The 19,805-nt window shown below is 32.6% G+C and overlaps 2 protein-coding genes across 2 annotated transcripts; one reads left to right on the top strand and one right to left on the bottom strand.

The window, feature by feature from the left end:
- Positions 1-274: 274 nt before the first annotated feature.
- HELRODRAFT_185877 (hypothetical protein) lies at positions 275-3,222 on the top strand. The gene is made up of 5 exons (XM_009025580.1): positions 275-748; positions 1,591-1,692; positions 2,043-2,099; positions 2,838-3,047; positions 3,120-3,222. The coding sequence occupies exons 1-4, from the start codon at positions 392-394 to the stop codon at positions 2,916-2,918; spliced, it is 597 nt and encodes a 198-aa protein (XP_009023828.1). The 5' UTR covers positions 275-391; the 3' UTR covers positions 2,919-3,047; positions 3,120-3,222.
- A 1,000-nt stretch (positions 3,223-4,222) lies between these two features.
- HELRODRAFT_193107 (hypothetical protein) lies at positions 4,223-19,147 on the bottom strand (the record flags this gene model as incomplete). Its single annotated transcript, XM_009025579.1, has 27 exons — positions 4,223-4,795; positions 4,987-5,207; positions 5,453-5,510; positions 5,829-5,874; positions 6,009-6,087; positions 6,269-6,361; positions 6,458-6,685; positions 6,953-7,078; positions 7,391-7,483; positions 7,819-7,914; positions 8,364-8,439; positions 8,650-8,765; positions 9,864-9,930; positions 10,222-10,340; positions 10,683-12,098; positions 12,447-12,758; positions 13,161-13,352; positions 13,595-13,714; positions 13,837-13,951; positions 14,106-14,440; positions 14,662-14,724; positions 14,983-15,099; positions 15,855-15,968; positions 17,171-17,261; positions 17,393-17,507; positions 17,708-17,791; positions 18,199-19,147. 26 exons carry the CDS (start codon positions 19,145-19,147, stop codon positions 5,013-5,015), a joined length of 5,415 nt encoding a protein of 1,804 aa, XP_009023827.1. The 3' UTR covers positions 4,223-4,795; positions 4,987-5,012.
- Positions 19,148-19,805: the final 658 nt, after the last annotated feature.

The following is a 19,805-nucleotide window of genomic DNA, read 5'->3' as shown; positions in this document are numbered from 1 at the left end:
TTTACACCCTTAATTTAAACGTACATTCACGCAGGCACCACAAAATTAATATTTTTCTCTGAGAGTTTGGAACAGGTAGCGTTTGAATCCAATCAATGAGTGTTAACATTGTCTCTAAACGTGACAATCTGTTGTTTGATCCTATTTTGTTTGAATTAAAATGATTGTCTTGAAAGATGTTTCAATATTATTTTTTAACAAAAAACTCATCCATCATAAACGCGCAAAGAACACAAACACCATAACAACCTTCCATACTTAAAAGTCTACCTGCTCTATTATTTACTTATTTATCAACGTAACTATTCTCACAGCTCCAAGGTGAATTAGATTATCGGCACCTCACGGAAAGTTAGACGAGAGATAACCACTACCACCACCTCCCATAAAAATGGCTCCTTCAAACGATGGCGACAAAACTATCGCTCAGTTGGACAGTGAGGCCATTGAAAAATTCAATAAAAAGTTGAAGGAGAGCTTTGACAGGGAGGCTAAGATGCAGCGCCATCACCTCTGGAGAGGCAACAAGATAGTCCCCTTCAACATCGAGCACATGCCCTTTCCCAGGCAGAGGTTGGCAGAACCGATGACGGCCGAGGACAGGTTCCTGAGGAAACAGTGGCTCGCCGATCAGGTGCTCTCCCCCAACGAACCTCGTTTCATCCCGGAATTGTACCCCAGGAATGCGTTCAGGAGATTTTTCGGCAAGCCTTGGGATGTCTTCTTTGATGTCTTGAAACCTATAATTGTTGGTATTTTTAAGAATTTAACTTCACTCTACAAATTTTCATGAATTTATAACGAACTTTATGTATGTTGTATACAGTATAAATAAAAGTATACTATAGTAGTATATAATATATATTATTATATTATAGTTATTATATAAATTTTTTATTAAATTATAAAAAAATGTTTCTTACTTCTTAGCTAGTCTATTATAGTAAAATTATACCAGCTTTTTCCCTTTTATCATGTTTTTTAATTTATCCAAAATAATTGGTTCATAAGTTCAAAATAAATAATCATATTTAGATCTCATAACTTATGTGCAACAAAAATGTATATTATATAAAGTATATATATATATATTTTTACAATATTCTATAAATTCTACTGAATGTTTGGCGTTAATATGTTTATAGTTCGTTTTTTTGATTTTTCTCACTAAAGTTTTTTGGTGAGAAAAATAAAAAAAAACGAACTACAAACGTATTAACGCCAAACATTAGGTAGAATTTATAGAATATTGTAAAAATTATGGTCTATTACCAACATATATATATATATATATTATATATATACTATAGTATATTTATTATATAGACAGTCTATAATTTGTATGTATAATAAATAAATAAATCATTCTATATTTAGTGGCTTCAAACTATCTTTTTTTTATAGAAGTTTAGAATCTTAAAACACTGCATTATCAACTTCTTATTAAAAATAATCATTGATTAAATGTTTTATTTCAACTTTCTAAAAAAATTAGTTGGTTTCAAAAAACTATTATTTATATTAGGTAATCAATTTAATTTTAAATAATCTTTTGAAAATATCTTAAACATAATATTTAAAAATTACCAGGGTGAGAGTAGGGCTTTCACTGGAAGATTTTTTGTTCCAAAGTTTGCCATTGCAATAGGTATAGGGTATGGTATTTATTACCATATGAAGTACAACTATAATGTATGTATTTTTTGTGGTGTTTGTATGCTTTAAATTTAAATTATGATTAAATTCATTGTATTGTACAATTAATTAATTAACTAATTAATTATTTATTAATTGTGTGGTTTACTTATTAGTTTTTAGGATTAGCTGTTTAGTATCTCAATATATTTTTTAGAAATCATTTCATAGATGATTTTTAAATATTTTTTTGCCTTTGTTAATTTATTGTTATTTGTATTTTAACTTTAAATGTTTAATTATTAATGGTACAATTTTTTATTCACCAAAATTTGAAATATTATTAGGATGAATTATAATTTAATATACATTTTTATAATTTAATATATCAATAACTTTCTCATCAGACTTGGGAGAACAGGCATGGCTGGAATATATACGGTTCAAAGCCACCCGTTTATAATGTTAGTCTAGTTTTTTTTACAAAATGTGTTTACACATGCCTGTACTGTACATACATACATACTTCAATATTTTTTAAAAAAATTTGCTAAATGATAAGTGGCAGGTCCGGCGACAGCAGAGAGCTATTTTTCGCCATGAATCATATATCTTGTTTGCTGCAAAGGTTTTTGCGCGTCTGTGTTACCGAAAATGTTCAATTAAACGCCGACGTGAGCGAATAACGAGATATCAATTGTTAACCGATTTTATTCAGATGTTTGACTGTTTAGTGTCACTCATCGCTGATTTGGTTTTAACATACATACATAGGTGAATGCTGGTAAAAGACCATAATTACTATGTAGATTAGTATGGAATACATCGTCCAATCGGCGATGTAGTAGGGTCAGTTGTGAGTCCTAGAATCAGCAAAAAGTCCTTTACTTGACGAACATGCACATGTTCCACAGATTCATACACCTATACTATCGCCGCTTAGGGCGATAGTATAGGTGTCTGTTTTCGTCGAATCCTTGGGGTCTGAACCACATTTTTTCATTTTCTTTAAGGCTGTCTTTGTACATGGGTAACTTCGTGCTCTTTCCATAGGTACAGAGATACATACATACATAAATACATACATACATACATACATACGTACGTACATAAATACAATACATGTTCATGTGTGCGTGTATTTGTGTGTGCGTGCGTGTGTGTGTTGTATTTTTATTACTTATTTAATTATTTCTCCACAGTTACAGGATAGTATCTCAGATAAGGAAGGTGATGACTTCTACGACAGAGGTTTTAAAAATCGTTCGGTTCTCAGAAATTAAAAAGTTAGAGTCCTCCTATTCGAGTTTATAAGTCGGGAAATTAAAATATATCGATGCTGCTTAATTGGGGATTTAATCAAATAAATTGTTAAATAAATGAACCAAGTGATTGGATGAATGAATGATTGAGTGAATGAACGAATGCATGCTTGATTGATTGAATGAATGAATAAATGGCGGATTAACTGAATGAATGAATGTATGTATGAATCAATGAATGATTAGACAAATAAGTCATCAATTTAATTTATTAACTATTTGATTTAGACTATGGAAATTTGTTATGATTTCATCCATAGTTAATGTATCTTAGTTGGTTACATGCTAATTAGTAAATGTTGTTTTTGAAGGCATAGTTTGAAAATAAAACATTACTTTATTAAGAATTTTTTTCGTCAAAATAAAAAATTCATTACAGGAAAAAAAATATGTAACAAAAGTGAGAACAATGTGGTTCTAATTATTAATTAATTAAATAAATAATATTGTGTTTTTTAAAAATTACAATAATTAGCGAAACAATTTTTTAGCATAAGTGATGCAACAGTTTTTGGATTTCAGTATCATGAATTGTAATGGAATGTTTTTTTTTGTTAAATTCTAACAGTTTTTATCTGTATGTGTGTATCTGTGTGTGTGTGAGTGTGTGTGTCTGTATATGTTCAAAATCTCATTCAAGTTTTATTAACGGATATACTAACAATCTTTCTTGTCAACTGTCGGCTCATTAAAAGAGGTGTAGTGTATAGATATGAAAATATGTGTGTGAGTATGTGTGTGTGTATCTCTCTCTCTCTTTCTCTCTCTCTCTCTCTCTCTCTGTGTGGTGCGTGTGTTACTATAGTGTTAATAACTGATTCGTAGTCAGATGTGTTATAATACGGATCAAAATATTCTTAATAAGAATTCAATGAAAATGCAATTATGTACTTTATCAGATCATTGTCTAATTTTAGACCTCAATTTTCAATTAAAATTCAAAAATAATTAAAAAATACTGGAGAAATATCTATACAGGAATTAATTAGTGTTAAATTATTTAATATTACAATTAACGTAAACACTTATTTGCATGTATTTTACTGGATTTTTTTGAGAAAAAGTTTAAAAAAACGTGCGTGTTAATGAAAAAATTGTGGAATTAGGTAAATGGACAAGTTTGTTTTGTATCACATTCAAATTTTAATCATCATTAATTATAGATTTGGTTCCATTTCACAAAAAATTGTAATAGAAAAATTAAGCTAATCATATTAAGAACCCATTCTGACGAAATTTTCACAAAAGTTGGCAAAAAATATTGGTTCGTTAGAAGCTTATCAAAAAAAACTCAAAAACAAATAGATAAATAAAATTCAAATTTTAAATAATTTAAAAATTAACAACAGTGTTATAAAAGATGCCAGTTAGATCTCAACAATAACCAATAGGAAAACCAGACAAAGCCTGACATTTTTTGGCTCTTCAAACTTTTACACAATGAATGACATCAGTTTAAATATAAATGGTTTATACATTTCTATATATGTTCTATCTACATATTTATTTAACACAAATGGGTACTTTATTTCATTTAATACAACCCATATTAGTATTAGGTAAGAGAAAGGTTTGATAGTTTTTAGATACTAGGATATAAAATATAGTTATCCAAGTTGCCTGGTCTAGTATATGAGTTCTAGCATTGTTGGTGTAATGTTTGTGATTATGGGTTGCCACCTATATTTAAATTGCTAATTCCCTGTGTTTCGATGTTTGATACTGACTAACGTGATGAAATGTATTCAAAAAAAGGTTTTTATTATCTAAATAACAGTGCTTTTCTTTGTGGTGAATATTTTCGGCGGTTTTCGTCGGGATTTTGATTCGTTAACTTTCTGAAAACAAGAATTTAAATTTTGATGTTTGAATAATGTTTTTCAACTTTGAATTAAAATTTATTTTAACACAAAATTAGCAAATTTATGAAATTTGTTAAAGGAAAAACGGATGAAATAAAATTTCAAAAGCTGCTAAACAAATTAACTGAAAAAATTAACCAAATCAAAAACATTAAACGCCATCTTACACGTCAATCTTACAACCCTTTCAATCCTACGTCCTTTCTTGTCTGAGTAGATGGGTGGGCAGCCAGCCCTCATTAACAGGGTTCAAAACCTCTCTAGCCAGACACCAACCCTCATCGCCAACTTCAACAATTTCAACTTCAGCTCCCTTGCCTACCGATAGTTCGTCCGGTCGGCGAGCTTGGTGATCGCAGCTGATTATGAAAGTTCTGCTTAGCAGATTCTGTGAGATTTTATTATCGTTGGTTTAAATTAAGAATAAGAGTGTATTATTGTCATCTTTGTCATTATCATAAGTATTCCGTCATAAAAATTACTTCTGCTGCTGCTACTGCTACTACTACTACTGCCGTTGCTACTACTAAATCTGCTGCTACTACTACGACTACTAATACAACAACAACTAGTACTACTCTAATTATTACTACTACTCTACTACTAATACTACTGATGAATTTGGAACTTCACCTTATTACATGGGTCAGTTGTAGGTATTGATTTGGACCAGTCAAACTTCGAATCAGTGCTGTTTAAGTAGTTTGAATTAATTAATTACTATTTTAATTAATTAATTATATAATAATATTAATAATAACAATAATACAAATTTTAATTAATACTCTTATCCTTTTTTTATTTTCAATTTCACTGCAATTTATTTTCGACATTTTTGTAACTTCACGGTTAAATATTTGATTAATCTAATGGGTGAATGAATGAATGAAAAAGTGTAAGAACGAGTGAAGGAGTGAAGAAATGAATGAACAAACAAGTGAATGAATAAACAAAACAAATAAGGTCGAATAATTGATTGTTAGGATAACCGAAATTGAATTATGGATACCTTATCTTGGAATCTTGACGGCCGAAAAAAAAGTTCACATTATCCGCTATAAAAGAGAAAAAAATTATTATTATTATTAATATTATTATAGTAGTAGTAGTAGTAGTAGTAGTAGTAGTAGCAGTAGTAGCAGCAGTAGTAGTAGTATTCAGAAAAATAGAAATAATAATTTTCACAGACCTTTGATCTGTTCGAACTGCCCAAGGAGAATTTTTTTAATCTCAGACACCCACATATCCCTGATGTTACTCGTTGGTGCCTGAGAGAAAATAATAATAAGAATAATAATGATAATAATAAAGAAGAGGAGGAGGAGGAAGAAGAAGAAGTAGAAGAAGAAGAAGAGAAATAACAAAATTTAATAATAATTCTTTCGGCGCAGACAAGACAAAGCAGAAAGTCAGGCGAAAAACAGAAGAAAGGCGATTACAATTACTAACAGCGAACGTGAACGACTCAGTTGTCCCGTAAAGAGATAGTTTGAACTTTTTCTTATCATTCTTCACGTTCTCCATCAGAGCCAGTTCAGACATCTGCATTAGTTACATCATCTTATCAGAGTAATTGCATTATAAATTACAGAAAAGAAAACACACACGCGCGCGCGCGCGCACGCACACACAACTTACAGGCAACAAGGCCTTGAATTCAAAATTAGTCCTGACGTTTCCTTCGACTTCCAGCTTCTCCTTACAGATAATGACAAAGTTTTCGTACATGAGTACATGCCTGGCTGATCCTGTTTTCGATCTGAAAAAGCTGTGGCTTCTGCTGCTGCTACCACCGCTACTGCTGCCGTCAGTCGTCACCTGGAAGGTTCCCCTTTTAATTAGCTTGCCTCCCGCTCTCACGTCACCCTTTTTTGGTGGTGATGAAGGTGATGGTGAGGAAGATGACGATGATGGTGATCGAGATGAAGATGAGTGAAACAGAACACGCTTATAAAAATACACACGGACACATACAAACACACACAGACAAACAAACACACACACGCATATATACATATATATATACATATATACAACAAACAGACACACACACATATACAAACAAACCAACACACGCACGCATACATACACACACACGCTCACACATACACACACACACGCATGCACACACACCTGAAATCCTCGTATAGAAATAGAGTTGAGGGCTTCGTTGGAGTTTCTCAAAAGTTTGGCCATACAATCAAGAGCCTCTTTGGTCATCTCGTTTGATTGGTCAGTTGTGCAGTTCTTTAAGAGGCCCTGGAAATGAATGAGTGAATGAATGAATGAATGAATGAATGAATGAATGAATGAATGAATGAATGAATGAACGAACCAATGAATGAATGTTTGTAAAATGAATGAATGAATGAATGAACGAACCAATGAATAAATGTTTGTAAAATGAATGAAGAATTGAATGCAATAAGATCCCTGCATATTTCGTGCATTTTCGAGTAATTTTGTGTTTGTGTCTGTGTGTTTGTTTGTTTATTTTAGTGTGTGTGTGTGTGTGTGCGTGCGTGTGCGTGTGCGTGTGAGTAACACGATATAAAAATAGCAACCAAAAACCTTTAAGAAGTTGTTGTAGATGTGAAGTTGTTGGACAGGTTTGCTCAGCAGCCCGTCCAAGCAATCATTCACTCCAGAACGTTTCTGGCAGTTCTTTTGAGAAATATGAATAAAATTATAAAATATAAAAATATATAAAATATAAAAATATATAAAATATAAAAATGTATAAAACATAAAAATATATAAAATATAAAAATATATAAAATATAAAAATATATAAAATATAAAAATATATAAAATATATAAAATATAAAAATATGTATTATGTGTTGTGTGTATTATTATGTTCTCAATACGCCGTGTATAACTGTTTTTCTTGTTGAAATTTGTGAGACAATTTATTCAGAAAATGAAATATCAGATGCAACACAGGTCTACAAAACAAGATTTATAAAAATCATTGATTTGAATTATGCGAAGTTCACTTTTAAAAAGTCAGAAAGTAGAATTCGATTCAAGAGTTCCTCTGACGTCATTTTGTTCTGGCAGTAAGTTAAGTAGTATTTCGTCAGCTCGTCAATCTGTAATTATGATTGTATCGTGCATCTTATAATAATTAAAGCAATTGTTATTATTATGATAATAATATAATATAATAATTATACATTCGTTCATTCTTTTATTCATTCATTTTTGTTGATTGATTCTTTCGTTCATTTTGTTATCCATTCATTCTGTGACCTATCTATTTAACAAATATGAATATAATCATAATTCATTCAATCCTTCGTTAATTCATTAGTTCATTCAATCATTCATTCATTCATTCATTTAATGTCTCATTCATTCATTTAATGTCTCATTCATTCATTCATCATTCATTCACTCACTCATTAAATTTCTCATTCATTCATTTAATATCTCATTCATTCATTTATGTCTCATTCATTCATTCATTTAATGTCTCATTAATTCATTCAATTTCTCATTCACTCATTTCACTCATTCACACTCTTATAACAACTCTAACATGGGTGACGAAACATGACGCCAGAACGCACACTGAATCCATGTACTGGGCGCTTTCTAACTCTTTCAAGAATATTCTGACAAAAGATTAAAACCAAAAAATAGAGAAAGAAAGAAAGAGAGACGGAAGAGAGAGAAAGAGAGAGAGAAAAAAAAGGGTCATCATCATCATCGTCATCTATTATTATTATTCTTTATATTATTAATAATAATATTATTTTTATATTATGATAAGTAGGTGATAAAGAGAGAGAGAGAGATCATCGTCATCCTCATCATTTACTTACTCATTGTGAAATTTATAAATAGCCTCCCAGTTTCCAAAGAGTTCTCCCTCTTTTCCCGCCACATCTTCCGGGAGTGACGCTTTCATGACGTCAGACCTCATGACGCTAATGTAGTGCTGTTTGTGTGTGTGTATTGGTTTGTGAGTAATTGTATGTTATGTTATGTGTATATATGTATATGATGATATTTATGATGTATATATGTGTGTGCGTGTGTGTTTTGTTTATTTTCTCTTTCAAAGTGTTTCAGCATTAGTCAAAAAATTATACAAAAAAATGAAGTTATAAACTGGTTGCTATTGTAAAATGTTAGCAAAATTTGTAATCAGTATTCCATCAGGCATATCGCTAACTAGAATGATATAAAACTACAACAACTACTACTAATTAGTAGTTATCTTACAGTACTGTGCTCCTGTGATACTGAAAATAATATTAGGCATAAGTAATTTATGGGAATCATCAGAAGCATATGATGAAACCTGCATTGCGTGTTACTTAAAAACAGTAGAACGCCTAGGTCTTATAAAGTGTTTGAATGTAATAAATATAACAATGTAGAAATATAGCAGTAGATAAATGACGGTTAGTGTTCATTTGGGTTAGTAGTATTTACTGTTTGTTAGCTAATATTAGAATTACTACTATCAGTTACTATACAGTAGCTGTTTGGTTATTCAGTTCAGTTAATGTTAGCTATTCAGTTCAGTAGCAGTAATTGTAGTAGTAGTACTAGAAGTAGTTGTAGTAGCAGTAGTAGCAGCAGAAGTAAAAATATTTATGGTAGTAGAGGTAGTAGTTGTAGTGGTATTAATAGTAGTAGTAGTAGTTGTAGTAGTAGTAGTAATAGTAGTAGTAGTAGTTGTTGTAGTGGTAGTAGTAGTTGTAGTAGTAGTGGTAGTAACAGCATTCGTAGTATTTGTTGTTGTAATAAAAAAGTTATTGTCTTTTTTTTATAAGAAGAATGAAATTAAGCATTTGCAGAATTGTTCGCAAATAGAAATAATAACAATAATAAGAAGAAGAACAAATAATAATAATCATAACAATATTTCTAACAATAACGAACAACAATGGGTGTTGTTTTGTTAGTGTGTTGAATGGAGAAGTGTATGCGAAAATGATGACTTTATTTATATGATGTTATGTGTCATACAGACACACAAATAACACGCACACACAGACACACACCACACGCACACACACACACATACTTGATTGACAAGCTGTAAGTTAGCGACATACTCTCTCTCGCTTTTCAATATCTCTTTCATCAGTTCACTGCATTTCAAGTTTATTATATATATATATGGTTTACCAATAATATATATTATAATAATTATATTATCTAATTTCATCACCCATCATCGTCGTCGTCGTCATCAAAAACTACTATGAAAATTGTACGTACGACCTCTTCACAATCCCATAATCACAATCCCATCAAAACTACATCACCACCACCATCATCATTATCATAACCACACCGCCACCATCATCATTATCACCATCACGACCACACCACCATCATCATCACAACCACACCATCGTCGTCGTCATCATTATCATAACCTCCTCCTGTTCTGATAATTCTCATTGTCGTCTTTACTGAATAGTGAATTCTTCCTAGCCAACTGCTTGAACGCACTAAGATCCTGGATGCTACGTGATAGTGACCTCTCCAGCTTGCTCTATTTAAAATTTTTTCGACATTATGTAACTGGGTCAGGTTGTGAATATTAATTAGGATGTTCCAATTGAAATTACGCAATTAGGCCGGGTTGTGACTATTAATTAGGACGTTTCGTTTGGAGCTACGTAATTAGGTCAGGTCTTAATTATTAATTAGGATGTTTCAGTTAAATATTTCGGCTAAGGGTTGGGTTAGGGTTAGGTAGCATTGATAGCATTAAAATTGATAGCAACAACAACAACAACAACTTACTGATTAAAATGAAGCACTCCTACAAATAATTACAACAAAAACAACAACACATGACAGTAAAATTAATAATAAAGCCATCTTTTTCTACCTTAGCTTTCAGGCTGAACTTCTTCTTGAGCTTAGGCGTCTCTTCTGGAATGCTCTCCTCTGCCAGCGATCCATTCATCTTCACCTGCATCTTGAATGCTGCTGGGTAAAATGATGACGACGATGATGAAGGTGATGGCGATGATGATGATGATGAGGACAGGTTCATCATTGAAGCGGAGAACGTTGAGAATGAGCTGTTGTTTTTGATGTTGTTCTTGATGTCGTTGTTGTTGATGTTGTTGTTGTTGATGTTGTTGTTGATGTTGTTGTTGATGTTGTTGTTGTTGTTGTGGTTGATGTTGTTGTTGTTACTGTGATTAGTGCTGGTTAATGTAGTTGTGTGAAAATTTCTTTCAGGGTGTACTGTTACAATCGGTTTTGTTGCTGATGTTGTTGGCGGTAGTGATGTTGTCGTAGTTGTTGTTGTTGACGGTGTCATTGTTGTAGTTGGTGACGTCATTATTGCAGATGCAGATGTTGCCGTCGGTGTTGTTGTTGATTTAGTTTTGTTGACTTCATTTTGAAGATCGCCGTCTAATTTATTCATATCGATCACGTTAATGTTGTTGTTGATGTCGTTGGGGCTTTTGCTGTCAGAAATTTTGTTGATGTTGTTAATGTTGTTGATATTAGTGTTGTTGTTGTTGATGATGTTAGTGTTGTTGTTGATGTTAGTGTTGTTGTTGTTAGTGTTATTGTTGATGTTAGTGTTGTTGTTGTTAGTGTTGTTTGTTGATAGCTTGAGAGAAGCGTTCAAGCAGCTATCCGATTCGTCAACATTTTTATTAATTTTGATATTTGTGTTGTTTTTGCAGCTGTTATTGTTATTATTATTATTATTGTTGTTGTTGCTGTTGTCATTGTTGTTATTGTTGTTGTTGTTGTTGTCATTTTTGTCCTCGTTATAGCTGTTTCTTTTAATGCCCAAAATATCGATAAGACTATTTTTTCGCCGATTATTATTATTATTATTACTGTCACCACTGTTATTATTATTGTTATTATTCGTTTTGTTATTATTGTTGTTATTTCTGCTGACGTCATTCGTCACGTGATCGTTGTTGTGTTTGTGATCCGTTAAGCTGTTTATCTTGATGCCTATAATGTCTATCAGGCTGTTTTTTCTATTGTTGTTGTTGGTGGTGGTGGTGGTGTTGTTGTTGTTGTTGTTGCTGTTGTAGTCGTCCGTTTGTTTAGCATCATCATCATTTAAGCTATTCCTCTTTGAATTGTTTTTGATTTTGTTCTTCCCGCTGTTTTTTCTCTTACTATTATTGCTATTATTAATGTTGTTGTTGTTATTGTTGTTGTTGTTTTTGTTGTTGTTGTTAATTTGCGCGTGAAGTTGTTGTTTGAATTTTTGCAGCATGTCGTTCGTGTCGTTTAACTTCAGGATCGTTTCATCGAGTTGGTCCTGGAGTTCGTGGTGTGTGTGGGTGTGTATCTGTTTGTGTGTCTGTGTGTGTGTGTGTGTATGTCTGTGTGTGTGTCTGTGTGTGTGTATGTCTGTGTGTCAATAAAATTCATGCGTTTGTGTTCGTACGTGTGAGAATGTGTATTCATATGCATGTGTGTGTTTGTAGGAATGAATGAATGATTTTAAACATGTGTATAAAAAATTGTTTACGTACGTGTGTGTGTGTTGTGCGCGCGCGTACGTTTTTGTGCGTTCGTGTGTTTTTTTCAAAACTTAAATTTACTAGACTTAGAAAGAATTAACCGGAACAAAAATGTGTAAAAAAAAATTCGCCGTCACTCTGACGTCATGTCGCTTGACAAATCCATTTTTACAACAAAAATTCGTTTTTACTTTTAACTGGTGTTTGATGACGTCATCGTGATTGTTATAAAATTCTTTGGTGTCTCTCATGTTTTGGTCGTTGTAATAGTCGGCGAGTAACTCGTCGACTTGTGCCAGCAAATGATCAGGTGGCTGAGTTTTGACGTCATCATCGTCGTTGCTCTGGAGGTGGAGGGGGTGGTCAGCCCTTGTGACGTCATTGTTGTTGTTGTTTACGTTGTTTATGGGGTAAGAAGTAAGCAAGTCTAAACATTTGGTGCACCATTTGTTCACCTGGTTGGCGGAGGAATTGAAGAGTGATGATTGAATGAAAGAATGAAATTGTATTTTTATTGAAGAAATGATTATATAAATTGAATGAATGGATGAATGAATGAATGAATGAATGGATGAATGAATGAATGAATGAATGAATGAATGAACGAATGAATGAACGAACAAATGAATGAATAAATGAATTATTGAAGAAATAAACAAACGAACAAATGGATGAATGAATAAAAGTTTATTCCGATAATTTTATAAAAATCTTTAAAAAAACTACAGATCACAAAAATTACAAAATATTTTTAGACAAATCAGTGATATTTACTTTAAAAATATTAGAAAAAATTTAACGAAAATTAATAAAATGAATCGTAAAAAATTTAATGAAATGATATTTCTTGAAAAAACCTTATCGACAAAGTTGAAGAGATCGATAATCTTCTCCACCAAATTGAGACGACTTTTCAACTGTTCATCATAGGCCTGGCAGATCCTTTCCAGTTCCAAACACTTTGGCTTGATGCAATCAACAGCGTAGTGGTCTTCCGAGATGAATTTTCCACCTCGGTATTTCAACAAATTTGCCCTGGCTACGTCCGTCTGTGTGTATGTTTGTTTGTGGGTGTGTGTTTCTGTGTGTTTGTCTCTGTGTCTGTGTGTTTGTTTGTTTGTTTGTATATGTGTGTGTGATTTCATAAAGTTTTAACATGACAACGACAAAAACCAAAAGATTTCCAAAACATTATAACCTCAACAATTTGATTGGACGTTTACATTGAAATATGACGAAATAAGAAGAAATAATAAAAAAGATCAGAACGTAAGTGAAATCTGGAAATGACCTTTGAAAGGGATTCAAAGTTCAAAAGGTCAGATTTGAGATCTAGGGCTTGAGCGAGAGAGTCGCAATTCGTTGGCAAGGATTCCAGGTACTTCAAGTGTTTGTCGCAGGAGAATTGTAGCTGAAGAAGAATTTTTAAAAATTATTTTTTAGATTCCAACATATTATAATTTTAATATAATTTAATTAATCATTTTGTTATAAAAATAATTTCTATTATCGTAAAATAATATTTATAGTCACCTGTTTAAAGTCTTCTTCGAACTTCCTCAACTGCAGGCACTGCTCTAACTTGGTCTTGTGCATATTCCAATACATCTCAAAGTTTCTAGAGGTTTCTTCCAGTTTTAATAGTAACCTGTTTTGGAAAAAAAACATATTTTTTGACGACAACAACAACAATAATAATAATGAAATAAAAAAAAAGAACACACACACGCACGTACGCACGCACACTAATACACACAGATACACACACGCGCACGCATGTGCACACACTTAACTACACACACCTCTCAGCAGCCTGTATATGCGCCATCCTGGCTTTCGAAGTGCCTTTACAGTCACCATCCACATTACTATCTTCCAAATATCCAATATGACTGATCTCATTTAGATGGATACTCAACGGACTATTTTCGTGACTGACTCCACTGACGATTATCCCACTGTCTCCGTCGCTACTCTTTCCAGGATTTCCATTTCCTTGGAAGCAATCCAGTAGAGCTCTGCCATGTTTGATGGTCGACTCTATGTCCTCTCTGATTTCAGATCGGACCGTATCATGATCGTGTATGAGGACTTCCGTTTGAGTTACGTCGTTCGGGAACTCTCTTTCCTCTAAATCCTGTTTTTGTTGTTTGTTGTGTGGTTGCTGTTGTGTGGAAGTTGTTGTTGGTGGTTGTTGTGTGGTTGTTGGTAATTGCTGTGGCTGTTTTTGGTAGCTGTTTTTGTCGTAACTGTCGCTTTTTATTGCGATTTTAAACATTTTAGTCCATTTGAAATCCTTAAGTTCAACATCCACATCATCATCATTGACTTATTCTCGTCGTAATCATCGTCACCAACCTTACAAATGGATCTTAAAGTTTTATTGAGATGAGTTGTATTAGCTGAGAACTTTTCAAGAGCCTGTTTTCATTGTAAGTATGTGTATAAGTGTGTGCGTGTGTGTGTGTGCAAATGTGTGTGTGTGTGCACGCGTGTGTGTAAAACAACATCAACAAACAACATCCAACATTATCACACTGTGATGACGACAGCAACAACAAGCAACAACCACATTACAAACATCAACAGAAACATCGACAAACAAACGAGCACAAACAAGCAGCACCACAACCACGGAAACATCCTCACCACAACAACCTCACCACAACAACCACTAACGGCCCTATGCTGTATCCACTCAGAGATGTTAAACTGTAACGTTCCTCCAAACTCAACTGTAAGCTGGTCCTTATCAATGTAATCGTGCAGGGCATCCGATGAATCCAACACTAAAACCTTTTTAATTTCAGAATGGGAATCGATAAAAATTAAATTCCCACATTTTTTCTAAATCTTTTTTTTATTTTTTCTCAAAGGTTTCAGCAAAAAACACACACGGTCTACGCAGTAAACAATTGTGACTCAAGGAATCACAAGCACAAATTGCGTATGATGGGTGGGTACTTCATTGCATTTGAACCCGGCGATTACGATAGCAGTGACAAGCACCTTACCCATCAGACTATCGCGCCGCTCAAACCTAACATAAAGAATATAAAAAAACTACTAATTATTGATTAATTAACAAGTTGGACTTGTTAAATACGGTGAGAAAGTTTTTTGAGAGAACAAACCATTCTAAAGATAGAAGTACGCAGATTTGCATTGGTTCGAATTTAAGTGCAAGGCACACGCAAAGTTGGCTAGCTAGTCTACATGTGTGTGGACATAAAGTTTTGCAACAATTGTATCACGCTATTACGGCGACAAATATAACAACACACGCTGACAACAACAAATATAACCATAGCAACCACAAAAAATCACAACAATAATAGCAGCAACAGCAGCAACAACGATAACAACTTTGATAATAAAAAAAAGACAAATTTAACAACAAAAAAATGATAAACAAAATAATTTTGTGAAAATAAAATTGTAATTTTTATCGTGCTAACCAAGAAAGGATAAACTATTTTAACCAATTTACTTAATCCAATGATTAATTAATTAACTTAATTAATTAATTAATTAATAAGCATGAAAATTACTTTAATCCGGAATTCTTCCTTCAGAAACTTCAAACTGGGATCGGAAAAGGTCTTTTGCAGGAAACTTAGAGGCCTTAGCAGGTACACTTTTACTATGGGAGCCGGGAAGAATTCCTTTACATGTGTAGTATGAGTATTTCGTATATTTTGCATATTTTTTTACTATTTTTTTCCCAGAGAAACAAAGACAAAACAAAAAACCCGCATAGCACTTAGACACCCGTCAGTTAATATTTGAATATTTTATTTTCTCAAAATTTACTGCATTATACACATTGCAAGCATCTTATCCGTAAGTGTAGATGTGGATTGAATTTATACAGGGTATTGGGAGAATGTATATTAAAGAATTTTGATGGTTTATTGACACGTTTTTTTAATTAGTTTGCATGCTGTTTAATGTTTATTATAATTTCTTAATGATTATTTTTATTTGTTTGAGAGTTCATCTGCATTTATTTATTTACCCTTGTTAAACTTGCTATATATTGTTTAGCTTGCACACATACGCACTAATTTAAATTTTGTGAGATTGCCAATGAAATCTTATAGACTGGTGGTCAACAAGTCTGTTATTTGAAGGAAACTAATAATTTGAAAAATCTTCCTTCATTAAACCAATTATTTTTAATAAAGTCAATAAATTTTTTAGATAACTTAATTGAATTCAATTATTTTGATCGTCAAACATTCATTTAAATCATGCAATCAAAATGAGCAATTGACTGTAACTGTTCTTACTTGTCTTAATTTTCAAAAAGTGTCTAAACTTTTTTTCAATTCCACTCTTCAAACATGAAAACCATGAATCTCAGAGCGAAGACTTTTCAAGAAGTTTCAAGTGTTTAGGTTTGAAATAAGAACGTGTACCTACCTATGCAGATTTGTTGTTGTAGTTTTTTTATTGTCTTGCTTGCTTTGCTGTGCAAACTTTTCATCTATAAATAGAATACAAACCCACAGTTACCAATACACACACACACGCACACTAACGCACACACACTTACACACACACACATACATACATACACGTACATAATATAAATATAGAAACAGACACACATTTTAAAGCTACAAAAACTCAACAAAAATATTCACGTCAAGTGTAGCATGTTCTATAATATTGCGCGCACACTCAAACGGACTTCAAACGAATGCCTCAATTACTATTTATTTATATAGCAGTCCAAAATCAGCTACCTCAGCTATCTCGTTTCTCAAATTTTACGTAAAGCATATAACGCGACAACGTATAAATAACATAAAACTCATATATAACACATAGAATGTAACCTATAACAACTTCAATAACGTACAGTTATTTGAATGAGTAAGGTCTTGACAGAACTCCATTTATCTTGTCTTCTATCTATGACGATCACCACACCTGATTCCAACTCTTCTGGGCTGAATAAATAAAAAAAGTTAATTAGGAAAGCCGAGCCAGGATGGAAGCTTTAATTGAAAATTTTTAAAATAAGGTAAAATGAGTCGAAAAAATGGTCACCAAATCAAAAAAAAATATGACAGCAGACCACCTTAATATACTTGCGAGATAAGAAACAACTTTCCTGTACTGGTCATTGGAAACTGTACTTCGTGTTGTACTATCTGGGAAGGATAAAATGCTGAAGTTTCGTCTGCTAGTGCCACCTGACGTGAATGTAACATCGGGTAGTTTGGTGTTAAGTATGATTTAATGTATATTTAATTGAATATATCAATGATCCATTTGAAAATTAATCAGATTTAAAATCTAGAACAAATTTGAGTATTAGAGGAAATTTTTAACATTAAATAAAATTTTTCCATATTCCGAATAGTAAATAATCAAATGTTTCCCGAATTTAAACCTGAAAGAAAGGCAAATTTGTCTTGCAGCAGTTCAGCCACATTTAAAATCGTTAGCGTGCAACTTGAGTCTCCCATCGCATTGTCTGTGGTTTGTTTTCATTAATTGAAATTTTATACCAAAAAATTGATTCCTAATATATATTTAAATAAATGTCAAAGGAAATAAGATTATAAATTGATTTTATAAAATGTAATAACGAAGCAAATGTGAACGATCGAAACTAACTAAAGTTAATAGGCTGAATGTCGCTTGACAAATCCATTTTTACAACAAACGTTAAGTTAATATCCCAGCACCGATTGTTTAAATGTCAACAAAATGTGAAGCTGATAAAAAATAAATAAATTTTTAACGTAAAATTAAAAAACCAAAGAAAAAACCAAACGAAACAAGCCATATTAAATCAAAAATATTCATCAATACAAAATTTCCTTCTTCTTATCTAAAGCCGAAACCCTAAACCCAACATTTCTGAGTGAAAATGAGCACCTGATCTGACGAGACAAGCCGCTGTAGCACTCCTTGGTATAAATCTGTAGAGCTGACTTGTAGGTCTCGTTGAGCAAAATTCATGAAAAGATCCGCCAACATTTGAAAACACCTTATCAGAGGATGACTCAAGTCTTGTTTTGGGATCAGGGTAGTTGAAGAAATCGTTCTGGAAGTTGAAGTCCCAAGTTTCGTCTGAAATTTCTTCGATTTCTTGAGACATAATGGACGACGTGATGCTGCTACTTATGAAGTTGTTGTCACTGGGTGATGTGATGCTCTGCCTCGGACAGCTTGGTGTCGAAGATTCGTTTGAAATCCAAGAAACTCTAAAATTATTTTTCTCGTTACTTTTACTGTTATTTTGATCGGTTAATTGGTTAAATGGTTGTTTGTTAATTGTTAATTCGCTCGGACTTGGAGATGTTTTCGGAAAAGGTACTGAAATATTTTTAAAAGATGGACCTGCGTAAGGTTTTTGTTGAGGATTTTGCCCACTCAATTGGTTGCGCGGTTTGCTTAAGATAATTTGACTGATCAGTCCAGGCAGAAACATCCTTCCTAGCATGTTAGGCTTGTTTGTCTCGAACTTTTCTTCTTTTCTCTGGGTTGATTCATTGTTAAAGAGCAAACCGGAACCGTTATATTTAAAATTTTCCAAAAACTTCTCAATTTGTAGCTCCATTTCGTTTGGATGTAACTCATAATTCAGTTTTGTTTTCATGTTGTTAATTTCATCTTCTTGTTCAGCGCACCCTAATTGATTATTTGTTACTTTCCTCTTATGACATCTTGCAGCTTGTAAGCTCTCACCATCATCATCTGAACTCGACGACAGCCTCACATTTATCAGAAATAATTCGGGCCTTTTGTTGCCGGGAATAAAATATTCAGACGAGCAGCACGGCGAATTAAATGGGTTTTCACCAACTTTTTCAACGTCGACCATTTTTTTAAAATTCAAGTTACAAAAATACTTAAAACGAACGTTTTAAAATTATTAAAAAACAAAAATTTAGATGTTTTTTTAGCTTAATTCAAGTGTCATTTTAAACAAAACTCATGAAATCTTATTTACATTTGCGTGCAGTTTTTAACATCCAACGCTGGCTGCCTCTCAGCTGAATATCTTGCACAACGGTACAGCAACGCTGATGAAACAACGACACGCATACAAACATAGAGCTTGTATGATGCGTGCTTCTGAATGTATGCGTAAAAGCGTGCGTACGTATTTGTGCGTGTGCGTGTATCATATGATTACGACGAGGTTATTCAATCGATCACTTTATGTAAGTACATGTTCAATGAGTTACACGTACCATTAGATATTTTAATTTATATGTGCTTTGCTAAACATTACACCGAATTCTTTTCAGTTTTTCAAAATATGATTTAATATAAAAATGAACCAAAGATTAAATTTACGAGAAAAAATTCATAAATTTAAATTTCTTACCTATTTTGAACAGTGAAGTAACGCCCTCTTCAAAATTTACATCACGTGCGAATGTGCAGTTGATAATGACTGATAAAATCCTTCAACGAGTAAGACATGTGTAAACCATTAAAAATATCAGCAAAAACAAAAAAAATATTTTAAATTT

Source organism: Helobdella robusta (assembly GCF_000326865.2).
Source record: "Helobdella robusta unplaced genomic scaffold HELROscaffold_42, whole genome shotgun sequence".
In the NCBI taxonomy this organism is placed as follows: domain Eukaryota; kingdom Metazoa; phylum Annelida; class Clitellata; order Rhynchobdellida; family Glossiphoniidae; genus Helobdella; species Helobdella robusta.
Note: the sequence above shows the minus strand (reverse complement) of the source record. Positions and strands in the feature narration are given on the sequence as shown.

What these genes read in the sequence shown, in the direction of transcription:
- HELRODRAFT_185877 (XM_009025580.1), top strand. Translation starts at nt 392, where the DNA reads ATGGCTCCTTCAAACGATGGCGACAAAACTATCGCTCAGTTGGACAGT. An exon ending in ATGTCTTGAAACCTATAATT is followed by an intron (nt 749 to 1,590) that starts GTTGGTATTTTT and finishes AAAAATTACCAG; the next exon opens with GGTGAGAGTAGGGCTTTCAC. An exon ending in CAAAGCCACCCGTTTATAAT is followed by an intron (nt 2,100 to 2,837) that starts GTTAGTCTAGTT and finishes ATTTCTCCACAG; the next exon opens with TTACAGGATAGTATCTCAGA.